The sequence below is a fragment of the Podarcis melisellensis genome (assembly GCF_964234715.1).
Source record: "Podarcis melisellensis genome assembly, chromosome: 3".
NCBI classification, from domain to species: Eukaryota; Metazoa; Chordata; class Lepidosauria; order Squamata; family Lacertidae; genus Podarcis; species Podarcis melisellensis.
Genome location: NC_138530.1, coordinates 33995010 through 34010240, shown reverse-complemented (window position 1 = coordinate 34010240; position 15231 = coordinate 33995010). Strand labels below are relative to the sequence as shown.

Here is a 15231-nt window from a genome sequence, read left to right as displayed (position 1 = left end):
GTCTCTGGTCAGGCCTCCACATTTGACCCACCAGGCCATTTTCAGAAAGCCAAACCCACATGAGCATTGGGCAAGGGTGGGACTCCAAAGGAACAAATCAGGAACTTAAAGGTCCCGGTTGTTCTTTGGATCTAGTATGGCATGCTTCCACTCACCCATCAGCTGTGATGGGCAGATTATCGTGCACCTTCAGCCCCCTCACCCATGGTTCACTTGCTTTGAAATCCCAAGAATCGGGGCTTTAAAGGGAATCTTTAAAGGGAATAGTGACATCAGGTGATAGACAGGTGGGTGGCCTTGCCCACCTATCAACTTTGATCCACCAGGCATGGGGAAGGTAAAGAACTGGCCCTCTGGCCAGAAACGATTCCCAGCCCTTTTTCCTGAAAAGAGTGCTGATCAAGATGGGATAAATTGTGATATTCTTGGAATAAATTGCTGAAGTGTTGAAGAAGCCAAATTCAGAAGAAATTATCAGGACTCCCATTCTAGAAATAATCACAATGTGGATAAATCGGAACACTCAGCCATTATGAAGCGCCTCACAAATACCTGGTTTGCTTCCTAATACATTTGCAAAACACATGTGTCACATGGTTGTTTCTGTTCTGTATCTTTTTTTGATAGTTGTACTAGCTTAAAGTCTTAAAAGAAATTAACCCTTTTAGTTTATGTGTTACAATGATACGGATAGACTGCTTGCAGGGACGTGCCTGACTATGTGCCCTCTGGATCCTTGCCCATTACAGCTGGTGAAATTGAGCCTGGGGGGAGGGTTATTTCCTGGTTGTGGGCAACAGTGTCATTATGTAAGGGAGTGGTGCCTGCCACTTTGGTGGTGCAGTCATTAGCGGGGGAAAGCTAGCCTGGTCACTAATACTCTCCATTGGAGGAAAGTGTTTGAGAGGGTCATGCTAGAACAACTACAGATACTTTTGGATAAGACTGATTTATCTGGATCGATACTAGTCTAGATTCAGAAACAAATTAGTATTGGACATCATGATGACCTTTATGGCAATAGGAGCAGTGAAAGTGCAAGCATACCCCTGCTGCTGTATCTCTTAGTGGTCTTTGATGATATTATTATTAGTAGTAGTAATTATGTGTCCTTCACCAGCAGGTCCCAGGGCAGGTTAAAATAGTTATATTGTTAAAATAGTTGTTTATTCCTGCCCTGTGGAACTCCTTGCCAATAGAAGTTCAGCAGGAGTCATCCCTGCTTGCTTTCACATATCTTTTGAAAACACTGCTGTTCAGACAGGCCTTTGTAACATGACTCTTGCTATCAGCCAGTTTTCATTGATACCTTGATGTTTTTGCTGTTATTGTAATGTTGTGTTTTTATGTTTGCACACTGCCTATGAAAGTGTAGTTTGTAAATATTTCAACAAACTTGGCTCAGATATTTTCTCCATCATAGCTTAAGCTGGAGAACCACCCCTTAAAAATAATTGGTTTAGTAAACTTTTACAGCTTGGTATAGAATAAAAATAATTTTGTAACCTATATTGACAGAGGGAAATATCCAAGTAGAAGTCATCATTGAGGGAGGTGTCTCAGTATGCCTGCTACTTGAATTCAATTCTTTTTAGTGAAATAGTTGTCCTCAGATGTAAATTATTTTGCATTTGTTTAACAATGAAATTATTCCAAGTAAGGATCACTTAATTTAAAATTAAAGTTTCTTCATTATGAAGAATAAGTGTTCCCTGGGCATCTTGTACACCTTCAGCAATTTTATAAAAAGAAACAAACCCCACAGTTGTGAAATGGAGAGCTCTTTATGCTTCCAATAAAGAATGGATGTTTTGTGCAGTTTATTCTTAAATGTTTAGAACACAATTGCATGCCCTCTGTTAGCAATTTTTTGTGATAAAAAATACTTTTATATCCATTTGCAAAATCTTAGAGATGGCCCTGTCTCAGTGTAATAGCTATCGAGCCATGAGGTGGGGTAAGAGCATAAAAAAAATCAAATGGATATGGCTACCAGTTGGATGGCATTACATTGGAAAATAAAGGAGTCTATTATTGTCTAAATTATTTTCATTGACATCTTCTATGAACAATGAAAATGAGTTTTCTCATTCATGTTGTCAGGACTGTCACCAGATCTGCAATCAATGGAACAGATTCGAAGAATTATGAGACCCACAGATGTTCCTGACACAGGTAAGGCCCACCTGCACAAATTGCTGCTCACTGTAAATTATTTTAAAATTGTATTGTGGCATATATCAGTAGTGTGTTCAAAGAGGTAGTGAAACTTCCCATCTGAAGGGTTTTGAGGAGCGCTATAATACTTGTGCTGTTTGGAAGCTAAAAGTCTTTGTTTTCATCATTTGAGGTACAGATTGAAAAGGGCCATGTGGAAGTTACCTAGTTTTGAACATAAGGGATTAGATCCAGACTTAGTTGCACTATATTCCCTTGATTTCAACCAAATCTATATTAAATTGATTTTTGGATTCTGAAGAAGGTAGAGGGTGTGGGTGGGTGGGTGGGTGTGGGTGTGGGTGTGTAATAGAGAAGCAGCATAGCTTGTTAATTAGAACTTTTATGTTCTCTCTTTTAAAAACCATATTACATTCTAGAGTGTGACTTGAAACAATTTGGTTGTAAGACAGTAGTTGTAGGTAGTAGCCTTGGAAACTAAACTTAGTAAAGTAAAAATAAACATGTATATCTGTATAGTACTTTATAGAAGCAGAAATTCAAATAGAGGATTTCCTGATTTTAAGTTCAACCTGAGTCCCTATGCAAGGTGGCTGAAATTTTGGCATATAGGAAAACCTTTGTCTTCTGTTGCAGCGCTAATGCTACTCCAGCATTAAACAGGAAACAGACATTTTTGGAGAGCGAGGTTCATACTGAATCCGTCAACATGAGGCATGCCTGAGCTACGATTTCAGGATTTTTTGGATCTATGGACATTCATTGATTTGCTTTCATTCTAAACAACTTGATTTTTCTTGCTGGAAGAAAGTTAAAGATACTGGCTCAGTTTGCACATCCTATAAAACCGTAGTTTAAAACAAGCTATGGTTTAATGTGATGTGCACATCAGACCACAGACCATAGAAAAAGTTTGCACTGTTGTCTCCAGTAGGAGTGCATTGCAAATCTATAACTGTTACACTTGTATAGCCTCATGTGTACAAAGTATGCATACCAAAATCTCAATCATGAGAGGTAAATATTTTGTACCTAAAAGAACACATTAGGGTCCTGTTTCTGAGACTTGTGCTCTTACTTTAAGGCTTGCTCTGTGACCTGCTGTGGTCTGATCCAGACAAGGATGTGCAGGGCTGGGGTGAAAATGATCGTGGTGTCTCCTTCACTTTTGGAGCTGATGTGGTCAGCAAGTTCTTGAATCGTCATGATTTGGATTTGATTTGTCGAGCTCATCAGGTATGAATTTGCTTCTTTCTAATTTGGGATCTTTACCTTCTAGTTTCCAGAGCTCTATGTCATTTACACATACAAATATGATGACAAGTAGGTGAGCTAGTGCAGATCAGGCTACAAAGTTAGCTATATCTAGTCTGTAGAACTGCCCTGAGATCTACAGATATAGGGGCAGTATACAAATTTAATAAATAATCTTAAATAATATTGAACACAAAGCTACCCAAGCTGTCACATCCTTTCTGCACACATATTTCTGGATTTTGAGTCCTTTGTTTCAAAAATGTTGCAGAAAAACTGGAGGTCTTTGTGTAACTAGTCTACAGCACAAGGAATAATTTGCTTAAATTTATTTGTATTCTGAACTTCAAATTAGTTTCCTTCCCACCATGGAGCAGGCTTTCATTGGTGCAATTTACCTTGGTGCTCCTCTTGGAGCCCTCCATATTCCCCTAAAATTGCTTTTGGGGAGGCAGTGGGGAGCTGAGAAGAAAGAGAATTCCCATTGTGTTTGGAGAAGCCAACTTGCATGATAATGGATCTTGCATAGAATCTTAAGTTGTGGTGCATTCATTTTGCTATGTGTTCTCTGAAAACTCTTAGACTGCAGGTTATGGGATAAACATTTTGGCTCAGATTACAGAAATATTTTAAGTTACATCAATATTGGTTATGTGTTTTTCTCACTGACAGGTAGTTGAAGATGGCTATGAATTCTTTGCTAAACGACAGCTGGTTACCCTATTTTCTGCTCCTAATTACTGTGGAGAATTTGACAATGCTGGTGGCATGATGAGTGTGGATGAAACTTTGATGTGCTCTTTTCAGGTATGATAAACATGGATTATAACCTCTATATTGAGAGGATAGGTCAAAAAGTTACTAGGATTGTATAGCTTGAATAAAACTAGAGTTAGCCAGGGCAACCCAGCCAATTAAGTGAGGTATAAATAATAAATTTATTTATTTATTATTAAACTTTTAAGGTGCACGGTAGCTTGTATCTCCGTTGTTGAAGGCTAGCATTCTCAGCAAATGTTACAATCTTCCTTTAGTTCACAACCAATCTTCTAATACCTCATTGCCATAGTATTACTAAGCTAAGGTGAATATTTGCTTGAATAAAATGGGATCAAGCCACTCTGTTGATGGAGTCTCTTGAAAAATAATAAATAAAATGGATTTCTCTGAACTGGCTAGGGGTGTCTGGTTCTCTGAGACTGCCTTAGACGGAGTCAGACCATTGGTTCATCTAGCCCAGTATTTTCTACTGCAGCTGGTTAAAGTCTTCCCTAGATCTTTTAACTGGAAGTTGCTGGGGATTACTGTATTTACGCAAATCTAATGTGCCATCAAATCTAATGTGCACCCTAATTTTTGTGAACGTTATTTGGCCAAGGAAGGTGCGCATTACATTTGAGTAAATATGGGACCATCTGTATGCAAAGTATTATGCTCTGACAGTTTGCTATCATCCCTACCTGGTTAGATGAGTCCACAGAATGGGTAGCCCTAGCTGTTAAATAATTCTTTTTGTACTTTGCAAATGCATATTCAATTGTTGTTGTAAATAGGAAGCCACCTCAAATGTAGACAGCAAGTTATACATTCATTGTAAGGCTGGTTTAATGGATATGTTGTGTTGGTTTGAAGAGAAGTTTATTCATCTTCTTAATTCATCCTCTTAAGATTCTGAAACCATCTGAGAAGAAAGCAAAGTACCAGTATGGTGGACTGAACTCTGGACGTCCCGTCACTCCACCTCGCACAGCTAATCCTCCGAAGAAGAGGTGAAGAAAGGAATATCATAGAAAACCCATCAGATCTATTAAGGACAAAACTCCATATATACAGTATATAATAAGTGTGCACTGTAAAACCATCCAGCCATTTGACACCCTTTATGATGTCACATCTTTAACTTAAAGAGACGGGTAAAGGATCTTTAATATTTTCTAGTTGACAGATGTGCAACACTGTATTGTAACAAGTATACTCCAAGCTCTAGTAACCAACATAGAGTAAAATCAAATCTAAACAAATTATTTTGGTTGCATATTCACATCACAGTTTTGAAGTTGACCAACATCCCAATTTAAGCTTGATGTAATAGTTAAATCAGATGAGAGCATGATGTTTCATTTGTGTAATGTGGTCTTACTGTTGCTTGATTGCTTTTATTTCTCTTATTTTGTAGCTAGAATGATGGCAAAGTATCTAGTCATGTTTCCTGGCTGAAAATGATTTGTGGAAGGGATTTTTGGGGCAGCTGCTGTTCTCCCTCTTCCCAGTATTCTTGCTAACTAAATGTGTGCCCCTATAATAGGAGTTTAAAGACACAAACCAGTCTCAAGCTCGTAACTTCAGTAATGCTCCTTATCCAGACAACCCAACAGTCAGTATTTCTCATGACAAAAAACTTATTACTTTTTATCTTAGATTGCCACAGGATGACTTTGTTCATTGCACCATTTTAAACTAACGTTACACTCACAATGACACTTCATTTAACTTAAATAGGGCAAGAATGGTATTACTTATTAGTCGATAAGTTGATTATGTGGTACCTTGCATTAGATTTTATTAGCATGAAACACCTTTTGGCATGCTTAGCTTCCTGATAATGTCATATTTGCATTAAAGTGCATTCTGCATAGCTCACCAAACATGAAGATCCTTCTCTGATATGCCTGGAAAAGCTAGCTCTCCTCTTTCCCGCCCAACCGTGCACTCTGCCCCACCCTCCAGGAGGGTATATTTAAATGGATGTTGATCATTGAGCAGTAGGTTAACTATGGCTAGTGGTGGTTGGACTGTCTAATATTGCCATGTGAATGTTCTACATGATTGTAAGGCTTATGTCACTAAAGATTTATATCCTCTGGATTTTCATGATCAAGGTTCATATACTATTGTAGAAACTTCTGCTTTGTAGTGTACTATAGTAGCAATAATTTCTGTACATGATCAAGAGTTGATGCAGTATTTCTTTTCCTGTTTTCCTTAAAGGGTTCATATTGGCAAATGGCAAAGTGTAAAGAAATGTGCAAAGATTGTAAACAGATAAAAATTGAAAGGCAGCGACTTGATTGGAAATTAATACAATGTTTTTTTTATTGAACACTGTCAAATGTGCAAAGATTGTAAACGGATAAAAACTGAAAGGCAGGGACTTGATTGGATATTAATACAATGTTTTTTATTGAACACAGTCAAATTTATAAGATTACTTAGTAGGGAAGCTTCCAATTTAAATTATTCTAAATGTGCAACAATGTAGAACTCTTTAATATTGTCTTTGCAAATGTTAAATCGAGAATTCTAGCAACTTGCATTTAATGAACTGACACGTATTATGCAAGGGATTTCTGGCAAAGTGAAAAGTTCTTACATGGATTTAAGTCTCTTTTCTAATTCCATTTTGTTTTAAAACACATATTAAATGTAGGATTTTTCATTTAGTAAAGTTGTTTAATTGATTTGAAGTCTGACTGGTTATTCCAATCTTTGTTATGAAATAATTTGCCCTTGATGGCATACATTAATGAGATGCAGACAAAAGCTTAATATTGACACTAATATAGATTTGTGTTGTTGGATATTTAAAAATACAGCAGCTCTGTATACGTCACCTGTAGATCAATGGATAACCAACCATAGTTGCTTCCTAGCGCTGTGGTGTCTATCATATTATCTGACGATGAAATGATGAACTTCTTGGGTCATTACTGTATGAAAAAAAATCACCTCAAAGAAGGTAAATGGAATGTGACAAGATGGAAGCAAGGCTTTGCCATATCCAGCTCTCTATTTTTTTAATTTTTTTTGTAAAGTGGGTAACTTTGTCATTTTTACATTGTAAGAGCACCTTCATTTCAGATAATATAAAGGAGCCCAAAATGTGTTTAAGGGCAGTAGTTTAATATGTATGATTGGGTTTAACAAATTATTTTGGGAAATTGCTTTTACAACATTGCCCATGTATGCAGGCGTGCATGTGAAGCCATCTTGAAAGACAGAAACATTTACTTGCGCTGTGATTTGTATTCTTTATCTGTCCTCCACCTCACTTGTCACTACTTAATGTCTGATAATATATTGCAAATTTACAAATACCAATGAAACCAACAAAGAATGTAATGGCTAAAACCACTAGTTATAATAATTACCTGTAAACAACTTTTCTGGAAGCGTAGTCTTTGAAGCTACTTAAGACTGCTCATGATCAGTTTTTAGATCCTGCCCATGAATACAAATGGCTGGTCTCTGTAGGCTTGAGGGTGAGTTCTAGCCCTTACTAACAGATGTCACCGGGGAATCAAGTGAGATGTGTCATTTTCTTGGCTTTGCGATTTGTGTTAAGTATTTTGGCCAAGGGTGTGTAGCCTTTCTGTGTAATCAGAATGGAACTAGTGATGTATTTCAGCATGGTTCTAACTATTACTTTACTGTCCTCTCCCCTTTTTCTCTTTCCTTAATAAAAGGAAACAGGCACCTTTTATTGCCCCCCTTAAAGCTTCTATGTCTTTTTTTTTTTTTAGCATTCTCCTATAATTTACTTGTAAGTAACCTTTATTTACCGTAGTAACCTTTCGTTCCTACCATTGTTCCATCACAATGTGTCATGTAAGCAGCTTATTCAAAGACAACCTTGTGCAAATGAGTCTAGGCTGCCGGATTCCTAAATAAAATTAGTTCACATGATAGTTTTTGAACAAATTTTACAATTGACCTGCTTTTTTCACATGTGTGACTGCACATAAATTGTTTGAAACCCATCGTGTGGATGCAAAACATGACATCTGAGTTGGTTGTGTCTTGCTGGCTTGGAAGGAAATTTGAGTTTTAGGAATAAACTTTACTAAACCTCTTGATTCTGTATTCAAGTCTTGTTTTGCACACTGTAGCTGACTCAATCTCAGACCACCACATTATTTTGTAGACTGGTTCCCCAAACAGTCATGTTCCCTAAATGGTTGCATGTACCATTTAAATCCATTATAGATTTCACTGAAGGTTTCAATGCTGTTGATTTCATTAGGACTTCATTGAGACATATTAAAACCATTTGAAGTATCTGGGGATGTGGAGAAGAGTTAGATAATGAAATTAGGGAAGTGTTTCTCCCCGGAGATGAAAAATCCCTCTTGGAACCAAAACAACAAACATACATGAAAAAAGAGCCCCCAGAATTAGGAAATTGTAGGACTGTTTTACAGATTGATATTGAGGTCCCCATTTGTGTATTGATAAAAATCTGTTGGAACATTTCATTTTTTGATCTCCTTCCCAACAGTACTTATGGATGAACTGTAACTGGTTGTCAGTTGAGGTCATAAAATTTACTTGATTATGCTGGGGAATCTTTTATGTAGCATCATCATGGTACATGGCCTTGGTTGCATTTAGCTAATCTACTTTCAGTTCTCTCTATGGAGCTAGTGGAAAAATCAATATGTTGCTCAAAGGTTTAACAAATTCTGTGACCAACCAGTTGAATGCTGTAATTTGTCTAAATTATGCAAATTTGCTTGCATAATTTAAGTGCTTTCTTGTTTTGCAGTCTTGCTTTTGCTTGTCAACACCTCTTCCTCTCCTTTTCTTTTCTCCACTGGCCTCCTGTTAGGTATCTGTTTTCAGCCTTCTATTATTCTCTTGCTACATACTGTAGCTGGCTGACCTTATCAGATCCCATAGCTTTAATGCCATTTATATGTTGATGACAACCAGCTCTACCTCTCTATTACCAGAACATATTCCTTTCTCCAATCTTGCATGTACCTGATATTTCTGCCCTGCCCGATCAGATCCAGCATCCTGTTTTTCACAGTGGCCAACCACACGTCTTCATGCTCTGCTTTTAGGCTTTCTAAAAGCAACAGTCTTCTGCTATACCAGGTTACAAGCCATTGCATCCTGTCTGCATGGCCTATGAGCTTACATGACGGGAGTTGTGCTCAGCATCTGGAGGCCATAATGTTGGCTATTCCAGTTCTATAAAATTGTCGTGATGAATAGATTACACACCGTTAATTGGTCTGACTTCCTTTTAAAGGTATCTAAGCTGGAGGCCATCATAATATCTTGTACCTATAAAGTTTGGTTTGGTTGAAGTACTTCTTACAAGTTGTGAAACTAATGCCAATTACTGACATTGGGTGACCCAACACTTCTACACATGATGCATAATTTGATAAACATGCTTTGACTTCTTTTGTGAACCACCCTGAAATCTGCAGATGAAGGACTGTATACAAATTTAACAATTTTTTAAAATAAAAAATATATTCTTTATGGAAAAATAAAAAGTACAAAATTACAAGTGCACAAAATAAGATAAGGCACGAGAAATAAGAAATAAGAAATAGTACCCATGTAGACAACATTATGTACATTGTAAAGGGGGGGGGCTTGTAGTTAACCAGACCTTCATCTAATATGGTATTTATAAAAAATTAATTCCAAATATCTTTAAAATTGTCTATTGCAGGTCTATGTTTGTACACAACTCATTCATGTGTAGTGAGTATGTCCATATCTCCAATCATTATAGGGCGCCATTTTTTATTTTTCCAGTTCATCAATACCAGTCATCATCATCAATCATCATCATCATTACTAAATGAAGAAAAACAAAACAAAATGCTGTGGCCTTTCCACTGCCTTCTCTCCCTTGTTTTACTGTCAAATTCTGATACATTGCTGCCTATGATTTTCTTCTAACTCTGCCACCTTCAGATGTCATCCTTTAAACAATTGAATTACTGCTGTCATTTAAAACTTAAACTTCTCCTTTAGAACGACTGCTTAGTGGTGACTGCATCTTCAAATCCCTTCTCAAACCGACTGCTTCTAAGGTTTTTAAGTCAAAGGCTGTATAGATCTCATTCCCCTAATTCCCCCTTGACCAACTACATTCTTTCTGCGGCTCCCCTGTGGGGCTCAGGACCCCAGTTATGTCACCTGCAGAGCTGGTAGCCCCTCACACCTTTTCGAACACCCTCCCTTGCATAGTGTTCCCTCAGCCTCCTCTCTCTTCTCCTTGGGAGTTCTCTGGGCAGCTGTAGCTGCCATCCCTGGTCTCTGAGCTGCCCCCCTTGCCCCAAAGAGGTGCCGCCTTACACTGCCCCACTCCCTGGCCAGCACCATTCTCCTGGGGAGCGTGTAGCCAGGGCTGCTGCAACAAACAGCTGTACAAGCCTTTGGGAGGCAGAAATGTAAGAGGGCATCCAAGGAGAGAGAGAAGGAAAGAGGGACAGAGGCCAGTGTTCAGTGTGCCATGGCACACTGGTTGAAAACCACTGCCCTAATGAAACAGTCACACACTTCCTGAAAGCCTTGTCCTGATTTTTCCTCGCATCAAAATTTTGATAGTTCGCCTCTCAAGGCAGAGACCTATAAGGTGCAACACACCTTGATGGTGCTATTAGAATAACAAAATTAAAGCCTGCTACATGGACCACTGACACAGGTATCATTTTACTATGCCTTCATTTTGAAACTTGTCTTCAAGTGGAAGAAACATGAGCCAGACCTATAAAAATTATGTGGAGTATACTGGGGGAGGCAGGCACCCGCTGTTCCTTTAGGAATCATGCTATTTAAATATTAACACTTTTCGTAAGAAGGGATTTCCTGCATTCTAATAATTAGCTACCAGGTTCCACCCATCTCACCCTGGAAAGCATTTCCACCGCTAGGGTGCTATGTATAGACCAGCACCTTCAGTAGTGTTATAAAAGTACCTCTTCAAGTTTTCTGAGCTGAATCAATTTTTAATGTTCCTAACCACAGACAGCCAGATTGTCTTAGATTTACTGTTAAAACCTGCTCAGTTTTGAGCAGGAGTTGTAGCCATGTTGGCTTCATCCAGGGGCCAGGGGCTGATTCCAAGTTAAGACTTGTGCAAAAGAAACCCTATTAAGCTATTAGGTACATCACCATTTATTTTTCTCTTTAACCTGCTACTGAGTTAGTGCACGTAACAGTGTAGTCCAGGCATGGCCAAACTTGGCCCTCCAGATGTTTTGGGACTACAACTCCCATCATCCCTAGCTAACAGGACCAGTGGTCAGGGATGATGGGAACTGTAGTCCCAAAACATCTGGAAGGCCAAGTTTGGCCATGCCTGGTGTAGTCCTTTATGCTTCTACTCAGGTGCTCCATGTATGTAAGGTTGCAACACCTGAGATATATAAGAGGACTCAGTCCATCCCTGTTGCAGTGCGTGTTGAGAACTACAGGATTGGAAGAAATGACCAAAGTGCACCAGGAAAGGAATGGTGGTGGTGCTCTACTGGAAACCTGGGTTGACAACAAAGAATCGTGTGTTTGGGGTCATATTCTGCCCTACAATGTTCTTCCAACACTTGACTTGCCAGTTTGCTTCTGGCATGAAAAGCTGATTAAGGGTTGCTTGTCCTTGTGTTGGTTAGATGCACTTGAAAATTGTGATGGAATAAGCATTCTAAAGCTTCGGTGAACCATAGGGACATGTTCCTATCCTGCACTACAACTTGGAAGAAAGGTGGGAGCTAGTCCCTTTGATTGTGCTGAGCCTTGAAGGTGCTTCTCCCTGTGCTGCTTATTACCCCCAGAGCTTAGCAAGATGTCAGACAAGAGCCTTCCTTTTCCTGATCAGGGTCAGAGACAACTACATGCTTTGACAGTGCTAAGGCCAGACAAAAACTGAGGACCTCTGTTCTTTGCAGAACCAAGTGGACACCAGCAGCGGTACTTGGTAATAAATATTTCCAAGATAACTGTATCTCATGGCTAAAAATATGGGCAAAGATCCAAGGAGCTCCATGCACGTACACCAAATATATTTTGTGCAAAGGACGTTTTGCTTCTGGCTGTATGCTGTATCTGATGCCAGTTAGAAATGTTTAAGGGTTTTTTAGTCAAAGGCCTTGGCAAAATGTGCAATGCAGGGGAAAAATGCAAAATATGAAGTTGTCCTGTGGGCAATTAAAAGGTGTCTCTAAAGAAATAAATATCTTTTCATTGTTTTCTTAGCAGTAGTAATAAAGAGCTACACACTAAGTCATATATTTATCCATATCTATTAGCAACTCAAAGGGACACGGGTGGTGCTGTGGGTTAAACCACAGAGCCTAGGGCTTGCCGATCAGAAGGTCGTGGTTCAAATCCTCACGACGGGGTGAGCTCCCGTTGTTCGGTCCCTGCTCCTGCCAACCTTGCAGTTCGAAAGCACGTCAAAGTGCAAGTAGATAAATAGGTACCGCTCGGGTGGGAAGGTAAATGGCGTTCCCATGCACTGCTCTGGTTCGTCAGAAGCGGCTTACTCATGCTGGCCACATGACCCGAAAGCTGCACGCCGGCTCCCTCGGCCAATAAAGCGAGATGAGCACCACAACCCCAGAGTTGGCCACGACTGGACCTAATGGTTAGGGTCCCTTTACCTATTAGCAACTCAGAGGTGCAAAAAACAGCTCCTTTAGTATTCTTCTACAAGTCACATTGTTAAACAATAAGGTCCTTATGGTAAGAGCAATCCCAAGCAGTATTGTGAATAGTCCTGTTCAACACAAAATCTGCATCCATTTTTTGTACTTGGTACTATCCCTTGAAAATGTCTCCACCACACCCTATTTAGATCATATACAGCCCTACTATTTTCAATGGACTTGCACCAGATCATTTTATAGATGTAGAAACTGAGCCTTGGTAATATTGCCTTGTCAGTTAGAATCCAGCAAATCCCTTTCTTCACTGAAATATTTATTTCCAGGATCACGTTTATTTTCAAATTATTCTTCATCCCTTAAGTAAATAGGGAAAAAAATTATGTGTTAAAACATGCTTATGGCATAAAAATCGCCCTCTGTCTATAAATGCAGAATGCTTAAAAGGGATAGAAAGCACAAATATCTAATAAAGAGACAGAAGGATAAAAGTAATGCTAAAGCATCATGTTGGCAGTGCAAGCTAGCCATGCATTTTTTTGTCCTGATAATGGGCATGATTGTGGGTGCTCTTCCTACAGGGAAAACATCTGTGATGTCAACAGATAGTCAAGGCACCAAATTCCCCCTATATTTCACTTATTTTTACAATTTATATGCCACTTAATTACGATGTTAGAGAGAGAGAGAGAGAGAGAGAGAGAGAGAGAGAGAGAGAGAGAGAAGAGAAGAGACATAGAGAGATAGATAGCCTGGAAGCGTCCTTGGTTTGTTTGGAATCAGGGCCTCAATACACTTACGTTAAAGGGAAATGGAGTTAAGTTTCAGTCCACCTAGTTTGATCTGTGAAAACAGCTGAACTATCAAGGCTTGCCTTCAATGTTGACTGTGGTCTAATAGTGCCCCCTGGCGTACAGCTAACTGTCTAAAGTTCACCGCTAAGATCTTTATTTCTATTTATTTAGTCTATTGAATTCTACAAACTAGAGAGAAATACACATTCAGTAATAGATCAGTTTGAGACAAACTACACATTACATATATGAGTGCATTAAAATGATGGCAGCTGTTTTTCCCCCTAAGTAATAGCAGCTTGGGAGGTACTTCAAACAGAGAAGTGACCATGTAGAGTGAAAAGAGTGCTTAACCCATGCCAGTGGAGAGGGGAATCTGCAAAATCCAAATCCCACAGGGATACCACTCCAGACACCATAAGTTTGAACCCTTGGGCTTTTTCTATCACTCCAAACCCTTCTCAGATCTCTCCTCCCTCCTTCTCTCTCAGTGCACCTCTAATCAATCAATCAATCAATCAATCAATCTTTATTATGATCAGAGATTAGCCACAAAACATAGCTTCTCTATTTTTACATTTTAAAATATGAGAGTCTAGCTGCTATGGAAGATATATTTTACATACTGTGCTACTTTTGTGGTCAAATTCCTACATTCCTAAGTATGTCTCACACAATCAGCTTTGGAATCGTTCCCCATTCTCCATATAGACAACAACCTTTCTTTTGATTTAGAGCCAGTTAGTTCTTTGCTAGACTTCATCAGTCCAGGAAAACCAAGGAACAGATACGTTCACTGCCTCTATGAGTCTATGGACCAAGCGAAGCACCGCAATAGGCAGAAGGAAGGGTTTTGTTTAGTTTTTTAGTTGATGAACAAACTTTCTTAAATTTCCTTTGCATTCATCCTCTTTATGTGTATGAGACTTCAGATAATATTTGAGTTGCCATTCGTCCAGAATTTCCTGTACATAACCAGGATTCAGTTGTTGGAAACCGTGTCTGGGCAGAAATTGCTGTAATGTCCGGGAAAATCCAGACGTATGGCAGCCCATTTCGGAAGTGTAGATTTTTGAGAATTTAATTAAAAATAGCTCAAAAACTTCATTTTTTCCTTTGAGATTTTGCGAGAAAAGCTCAACAACTTTTGTGTCCAGATCTTCACTTTTTGAAAAATGGCAACCCTAGATAATCTAGTTTTAACTATTTTATCTGCAATCATTTTTTCTACAGTGTTTTTTCTCTGTATTCTCATTACTGGTGTGGATTATTTATTTACATATTAAACTTATTAGTTGCTTGTCAAATAACATTCAGCCGTGTTGATCTGATGCAGTCGAAATAAAAATATATATATATAATTGTCCAGTAGCGCCTTAGAGACCAACTAAGTTTGTCCTGGGTATAAGCTTTCATGTGCATGCGTATCTGAAGAAGTGTGCATGCACACAAAAGCTTATACCCAGAACAAACTTAGTTGGTCTCTAAGGTGCTACTGGAGAATTTTTTAATTTATTGTCAACTAACAGGTCTCCATGTGACTTACAGTGAAGAACATATACATAAATAACTTATAAAACAGAGTAAAATGAATGCTG

The 15231-nt window shown here is 38.7% G+C and overlaps 1 protein-coding gene across 1 annotated transcript in view; it reads left to right on the top strand.

Moving 5' to 3' along the window:
* PPP1CB (protein phosphatase 1 catalytic subunit beta) overlaps positions 1 to 8285 on the top strand; it is a 31399-nt gene extending 23114 nt beyond the window's left edge. The window contains exons 5-8 of the mRNA XM_081904329.1: positions 2104 to 2175; positions 3263 to 3414; positions 4105 to 4239; positions 5101 to 8285. Of these exons, the coding sequence (XP_081760455.1) occupies positions 2104 to 2175; positions 3263 to 3414; positions 4105 to 4239; positions 5101 to 5205 (464 nt within the window). The 3' untranslated portion in view covers positions 5206 to 8285. The remainder of the gene's footprint in view (positions 1 to 2103; positions 2176 to 3262; positions 3415 to 4104; positions 4240 to 5100) is intronic.
* Positions 8286 to 15231: the final 6946 nt, after the last annotated feature.